At 34.6% G+C, this 7,986-nt stretch overlaps 1 protein-coding gene across 1 annotated transcript in view; it reads left to right on the top strand.

Annotated features, from left to right (window-relative positions):
• The first annotated feature begins 784 nt into the window (after positions 1–784).
• The window catches only part of psme4a (proteasome activator subunit 4a), a 38,889-nt gene continuing 31,687 nt past the window's right edge, over positions 785–7,986 (top strand). Inside the window, exons 1-5 of the mRNA XM_073833791.1 lie at positions 785–1,271; positions 2,688–2,828; positions 4,305–4,421; positions 4,720–4,776; positions 6,793–6,837. Of these exons, the coding sequence (XP_073689892.1) occupies positions 1,021–1,271; positions 2,688–2,828; positions 4,305–4,421; positions 4,720–4,776; positions 6,793–6,837 (611 nt within the window). The 5' untranslated portion in view covers positions 785–1,020. The remainder of the gene's footprint in view (positions 1,272–2,687; positions 2,829–4,304; positions 4,422–4,719; positions 4,777–6,792; positions 6,838–7,986) is intronic.

Below are 7,986 nucleotides of genomic sequence, written 5' to 3'. Positions count from 1 at the left end.
ACTGTTTTTGATGTGCTTTGGATCAAATAAATGCAGGCTTGGTAAGCAGAAGAGCCTTCTTAAAAACATTCAAAATCTTACTGTTCAAAAACTTTTGACTAGTAGTTTTTTTTTTTTTTACTTTTCACTATATATATATAGTATATGTATAGATGTATAAGGAATGTACTTGTTTTGCGGTTTAGTAAAGGAGTCAGGTAATTCAGTAACAGCTCGATTCACTAAAAAGAGCCGACTCATAAGAGTCATTCTCTCGGGGAATCACACTAACCTTGTCGCATGCTATGTTTTTGATTTATTAAAAAGAATCGGTTCATAAGAGTCATTCATTTTTGAACCGGACTACACCATTCCGTTCGAACACCACATTGTTTGTTGTTTTTATGCAAAACAAACACGTGTAATAATATTTTGATTATATGTAAGCTTTATTTACACAAATGTAGATTTGTTAAAGTTGCCTAAAGTTCTTTCAAAATATTTGAATAATTCTAAATTATTATTATATAGCTACACTGTTATGGATATTTCTTTTTTCCCTTTTTTGGTACAAAAAGTTGGTTCTGAATAAGGTTATCAGGTAACTTCGGAATCGGAATGACACCGTTATTATTCCTAGATTAATCCTTCGTCATAGTAAGATTCATTCTTTCCACACCGGTGTCAAATCTCAATAAACTGTTCCTGGATCTGTTATTTTGGAATTGTTGGGTGGAAGTGACGCAAGGTGAGGAGGGTGGAGTTGCGGCATGTGTGTTTGGCTGGTTACAGCTGAATGGAAACGGATACATGGAGCGCTCGTATAGAAATACGATGCATGACAGCAAGCGGTTCTGCTTAAAAGAAGTCATCATTATCCTAGAGAGTTCAGAAACGACCCGAGCGATGACAGTGCGCGTCTTCCAACAAGACAATTCTACGACTGTCTTATGGTTTTGACATTTATAGTAGTTTTATAATTTGTCATTTACTTCTCTTACAATCTCAGAGGCTCATCGCTGTGTGGAATATTTTTTGTTCATGACTGTCTCTAATATAATCGAAGTGGAGGAGCCACATTTGGGGGAGTGTAATATGAAAAAAGAAGCAAACGAATTATTAGGGTTTGTTCCGCAGAAAGATATTGTTTACAACGAACTTTTGCCTTACAAGGACAAACTAGACGAAGAGTCCAATGATATTTTGGCACAGATCAAAGGAAACCTCGGCAGAGCCGTCCAACTCAGAGAGATATGGCCAGGTGTTTTGTTTTGGACGAGAAAACTTTCCACGTAAGTATCTAAGAGGCATTAACTCCTCAAACATTATACAGGACTCATCTGGATAGTTGTCTGCCAACGAAATTAAATTATGAGGTAGTTCCTAGGATGATTATAAATCATACATTCCCTTTAATCCTAATGTCAAACTCAGGAAATGTAATGTTCCATAGGCAGCTCTATTTAGAGTCACAGGAACACCAAATGACCCTTTTGTATTTAGGAGGATAAAGCAGGCTACGGTAAAAATATCTTCAGTACGTTTTTAAATAGAGCGCTAATCAAGTGCTCGCTGAGCGATGTTGCGCATGCGCAGTCACTAACATTGTTTCACCTGTGTCATTGTTTAAAACAAACTTTGCAGAACGTTCAATTGGAACGTTTTGAAAAGTAGCTACCTGTGGGTGATATTTCAACCGCTTATAGTATCAAATACCTATTACCTCGTCTATTTTTTAACCAAATGTTGACAAATGCAATAAGCTTAGGCAACAATATTGTGTTTTTAGTGAGTTGTGTTATCGAAGATTGAGTCTTCACTGCGGTGAAAGTAAGGAATTGACTGCTGTTTAACAAGCCAAATATTTAGTCAGTGATTGCAAAATGGCTTGGTCATGTTTTTGCCACTCAATGCTATTTTAAGAGCACAACAAGCACAAACAGTCACTGATGTCAGACTGCGTGTGACTCTTTGAGATGCAATACTCCTCTGTAAACAGTAAACATGCACGGAAATATTGTCCTCAATGTCATCCAAGACAATTGCGTAAACCAAGACATGATATACTTCCTCAATAAATACTCTTGTTGTGTTGTATCTCTCCAGATTGTCTGCCTTGTTAGTAAGCCCAGAATGCAAGCAATGTCCATGTTTGGAGATGTCCCAGTGTTTGTTGTCTCTGTGTGCCCTGGGGTGCCTTTAGGACATGGCTTTATCACTCCCATTCCAGAAAATATCCCAACAAAACCCTCTTGGCAAGTCGTTGGCATTGCCATCTGAAGGACGTAATCTGTGGTGTCCAGGTCTGACCTAAATGATTTGATTGTGTCAGGTCAGCCACAAGTCAACTTCCTTTGGAAAGCAAGCTTTGGCAGCTTGACCTGGATCTTCTAATTAAAGCGATTTCCTTGGGTATCACATGTTGCTTTGATGTCTTCACCTTTCAATGTGAAGCAACTGAAAACACATCCGAATGGAAATCCTTTGTAGGGAATTTAAATTTGTTCTTTTTCTCTGTTGTTGATGCCATGATGTAACATAACTTCATTCAGAATCAGAACAATAACAGTCAGTTCTAGAACTGACAGCTGCTGATCTGTTTCATACCATATAGTTCTTCATCCTAAGTGTTAATATCAAAGGGAGAAGCAATATAGTCTGAATAGTGTTTACATTTTAAAAGCCCACAATCCATTCTTGTCCTTCAGGTATATGCGACTGTATGGACGGAAGTTCAGCAAAGAGGACCATGTGCACTTTGTCAAGCTGCTGTACGAGCTGGTCACCATCCCCAAACTGGAGATCAGTATGATGCAGAGCTTCGCCCGTCTCCTCATCACCCTGCTGAAGTAAGATTGTTTTACTGCATGCACTCCATTTAGTCGCATGATGATGACATCAACACGGGAACCACAGATGATGTCACTTGTGTGGGACATATCTGTAGTAGATTGCAAACTCTTTAGCCCTGCCAAAAAGATTGGTGTTCTTCAAATTAAGTAGATTTATTTTTATTTAAATAACATAGGAGTGTTATATAATTGTTTTCTGTTTTATTCTTGAATCTAATTGGTTATATCAATATCTATCTACTGTATACACTGATTTTTAAAGAAAATCTGAGAAAAGTTTTTAAAGAAGTTTCTTATGCTCATCAGGGCTGCATTTATTTGATCAAAAATCCAGAAAAAATAATAATATTTTGAAATATTATTTCAGTGTAAAATAACTGTTTACTATGTGAATATATTTTAAAATGTAATTTTTTCCTGTGATGCAAAGCTGAATTTTCAGCATCATTACTACAGTTCTCAGTCACATGATCATTCAGATATCCTTCTTGATTTTTTTTATCAATGTTGATTTTTTTTAAATAAAATAAAAAGTTTTAAAGAACAGGATTTATTTAAAAGAGAAATCTTTTGTAACAATATAAACTACTTTTTGAAAGAAATGAATACTTTTATTCAGCAAGGATGTGTTGATAAAAAATGATAGAAAATGATAGCTTATATTGTTCAAAAAGATTTGTATTTTGAATAAATGCTGTTATTTTTATTTTTTTATTCAAAGAATCCTAAAAAAAAAAAAATCACAGGTTCCAAAAAAATATTAAGCTGCACAACTGTGGCCAGCATAGATAATAAAAATAATAAATCAGCAAATTAGAATGATTTCTGAAGGATAATGTGACACTGAAGACTGGTTTTATGGCTGATGAAAATTCAGCTTTGCCCCTTGGAATAAATTATATTTTAAAATATATTACAATGCAAAACCATTATTTTAAACTGTAATAATATTTCACAATATTACATTTTTTTTTTTTTGATCAAGTAAATACAGCCTTGATGCACATAAGAGATTTAAAAAACGTAAAAATTCTTACTGATCCCAAACTTTTGAACGAGTGTGTGTGTGTGTGTGTGTGTGTGTGTGTGTGTGTGTGTGTGTGTGTGTGTGTGTGTGTGTGTGTGTGTGTATATATATATATATATATATATAATTATACCATTAATTTAGTTTTTTTTGTCAATAGTTTTAAACATGATAATAAACTGGTTTTCTTAGCAGAAGCTAATCTACAATTAAGATAATACAGTAATTCAATAATTAAAATACTACAAAATCTAAATTTTGTATTTATTTATGTAGCCATTTAATAATTGGTTCTTTATATCACAGCAATGCAGTTATGACTGTACTATATCTCTTACAGTACATATTGCAGAGTGACAAAATATCCACTCACACCTGACAAAAACAAACTGCGTAAAAAATCTTGTTTCAAATCTTAATCTCATTTAAATGGTTTTGTCTTTCAGGAAGAAGGAGTTGCTTTCAAGAGAGGACCTAGAACTGCCATGGCGGCCCCTATATGAGTTGCAGGACAGGATCCTGTACTCAAAAACAGAGCACCTCGGCCTGAACTGGTTTCCCAGGTACATGCATATCCCATCAGAGAAATTATAAAAAGTGGATTAAAGCAGTAGTAACTTAATCTCACATCTTTTTCTCAGCAATATTTTGAATTATCCATTATGCTTAATCACTTTTGCTCAGTAAAACAGGCAATAAATGTGCTCAGTATTTACCCTAATTGAAGACTCAGCCCTCTTAATTCTGGGTATATGACACACATGTTAGAACTGGTGCTGATGTTGAGCATCAAATAAAAATGTTGTCTTAGTAGACAGGAAGTGCTGAGTGAGCCTGTGTTTTTTCTCCTCTCATGTTCAGTTCTCTGCGGCCACGCTCTTCCTGTAAACATATAATCGTTAAACTTGCTCAGAGGTGGTAAGGACCATGTTACTCTGTTAATATTTTAAAGTGCACTCAATAATGTTTCACTCGCTTTTATTTGTCCCAGTGGTGTTTGGCTTGATTTGACTTGAAATCTGTTGCTGTGAATGCATGAAATTTATGTTTTTTAGGCACTGTCACTGCTCAACAGCAATGTCTGTTTGCTTTTTTGTTCCTTGATGATCGTCAATGTATTTATTTTTTTCATTTCATTAGATTGCAACTAAGTAATTCAACTTTGAGCTGTTAGCATCTTTGACTTTTTAGTTTCGGTTGAAATACTAAGTCACTGGGGTATATTTGTAGCAATACCCAAAAACACATTGTATGGGGTCAAAATTATTGATTTTTATTTTATGCCAAAAATCATTAGGAAATTAAGTAAAGGTGTTCCATGAAGATATTTAGTAAATTTACTACTGTAAATATATCAAAACGTTTTTATATGCATTGCTAAGAACTTCATTTTTTCAATATTTTTTTTTTTTTTTGCACACTCAGGTTCCAGATTTTCAAATAGTTGTATCTCGGCCTAATATAAACCATACATTAATGGAAAGCTTATTTATTCAGCTTTCAGATGATGTATAAATCTTAATTTCAGAAAAATGAACCCTTATGACTGGTTTTGTGGCCACGGGTCACATATAGATTTTATATAAAACATAATATTAAAAAAATAATAATAATAACTTTAAGATATGTGACCCTTGACCACAAAATCAGTCTTAAGTAGCACGGGTATATTTGTAGCAATAGCCAAACATTGTATAGGTCAAAATTAGCATTTTTAATTAATGCCAAAAATCATGAGGATATTAATTAAAGATCATATTCCTTGAAGATATTTTGTAAATTCTTTCGTAAATGTATCAAAATTTATTTTTAGTAATATGTATTGCTTAGAATTTAATTTGGACAACTTTAAAGGCGATTTTCTTTTTTTTTTTTTTTGTCTTTTCTTTTTTTTGCACCCTCAGATTCTAGATTTTCAAATAGTTGTATCTCGGCCAAATATTGTCTTATCCAACCATACATCAATGAAAAGCTTATTTATTCAGCTTTCAGATGATGTATAAATCTCAATTTCAAAATATTGACCCTTATGACTGATTTTGTGGTCCTGGGTCACATATATTATTTCAAATTACTCCGTGAACTTTTACCCAATAAGATGCATGGCACATTGCACAAAAAAATACTGACATCCCGAGACAGGCTGTTGGACTCGCACTGTGAAAACCAATGTTGTGTTGCTCTCACACTATGTTGCTCTCAATTGTAATGCTCCAGCCAACACCCCGTATTGTACATTGTTTCTTAGTGCTGAGCATGTTTGTAGTGTCTGTTTTCCCCCATGCACTTCAATGCAGACATCTGATACTCCTGTCTCCTTGTTGTCTCCTGCTACTCAGGCTGCAACAGTCAATCCCTACTGAGGGATTCTTTCCTCTGTAGAGCAGAGTTGAAAGATAACTTTGGCCCGTTTCAAAACAGGTCATTAGGTTCGGAGGCCCTGTCTGGGTGTCGCATATTTGCAGTTTTTTGGTGACACTTACAGGCTTATTTACATTTGTTTAGCTGTGTGTTTTTCATGGTGCATGTGTTTGATGGGTTTCATGTAAAGTGATGACTGTGATTTGATGTTTTAGTATTGAGGATCAGAATTTCATGATGCACAGGATAAGGAGGTTGATAAAACTTTAAAAGAGCTGCACTGACCAATTTTTAAGCAGGATATAGGTCACAGATGGACTATCAGTCCCCATTATGTCCATCATTTCACAGCACAGCTGTGTTCAAATAAAATCAACCCAATAAAAACTTTTCCAAAGGTTCCTATACCACTAGCTTCATCACTGCCTTTTTGGGTTTATATTTTTGTGATGCATGAGCAGGCTTAACATCACCAGTGTGTTGGTTTTGTTCATTGTTGAATTGTTTGCATGGAATTAGAATGTGGTGTTGTATTCAGTGTTGATCACTTTCAAGTTTCTCTTCCATTTGCAGCTCAGTGGAAGCAGTTCTGAAGGCTTTAATCAAGAGCTGCAGACCGTAAGTACTTCCTTACATATCTTCTTTTCGATATAACAGATGTACACTACCAGTCAAATGTTTTTGAACAGTAAGTTTTTTCAATGTTTATTAGATAAGTCTCTTCTGCTCACCAAGCCTGCATTTATTTAATCCGAAGTACAGCAAAAAAAGTTTTTTCTTGAACCGCAAATTGGCATATTAGAATGATTTCTGAAGGATCATGTGACACTGAAGACTGGCGTAATGATGCTGAAAAGTTAGATTTGCTCACAGGATTAAATTACATTTCAAAATATTTTCAAATAGAAAACAGGTATTTTAAATAGAAAAATTATTTCAAAATTTTTACTGGTTTTGCTGTACTTTGAATCAAGTAGATGCAGACTTGGTGAGCAGAAGAAACTTCTTTAAAAACATTCAAAATCTTACTGTTTTAAAACTTTTGACTGGTAGTGTACACTACCAATCGAAGGTTTAAGTTCAGTAAGACTTTTTTTTTTAAACAAATGAATAATTAATTCAGCAAGGATGCATTAAATTGATCAAAAGTGGCAGTAACGACTTAATTATAAAAAAAAGCAATTTATAAATTCCATTACTCATGCAAATATGTGCAAGGTTATCTGCTCTATTTTTCAAGCAGCTTAATCAAAGTTACACTAACAGTACAAAGTTTGGACACGTTTTTCTTGTGATCTTAAAAAGATCTTGCTTAAATGTTTAAGCAATGATTAAAATGTGGATGAGTCTGAGATTTCGTTTACTACTTCTCATGTTTGACTGGTTGTGTAAATAAACAGTGTGCCCCCAAAAGATCTTCAGTTTCTCCCTAAGCTGTTAATCCGGTTTAATGCTCTTTTAATTTGGCTTTGTGGGAGTTTCCTGACTCTGTGACTGAGTCTCTCAGGATCAGTGCTATCCCTTCCTTTGCAGGAGGTCAACGAGGACACCATATCCAGCAAATTGGGATAAAACTGGTTCATAATAATCTTGTTTATGACATTGTAACTGAAATAGAGAAAAAGGCATGTTTGCCTTGTTTCCGCTTAAACACAGAAGAGACTCTATGGAGGATATTTAGGGTAAGGTGAGGCTGCATGTTCAAAGCTCCTTTCAGCTCATCTGGGATTACAGAATAAGTTGTCATGATAATGGTCAGTGAAGTCC

This window comes from Garra rufa, chromosome 2 (genome assembly GCF_049309525.1).
Source record: "Garra rufa chromosome 2, GarRuf1.0, whole genome shotgun sequence".
In the NCBI taxonomy this organism is placed as follows: domain Eukaryota; kingdom Metazoa; phylum Chordata; class Actinopteri; order Cypriniformes; family Cyprinidae; genus Garra; species Garra rufa.
The sequence above is the reverse complement of the archived record's forward strand: the minus strand, read 5'-3'. Positions and strand labels throughout refer to the sequence as shown.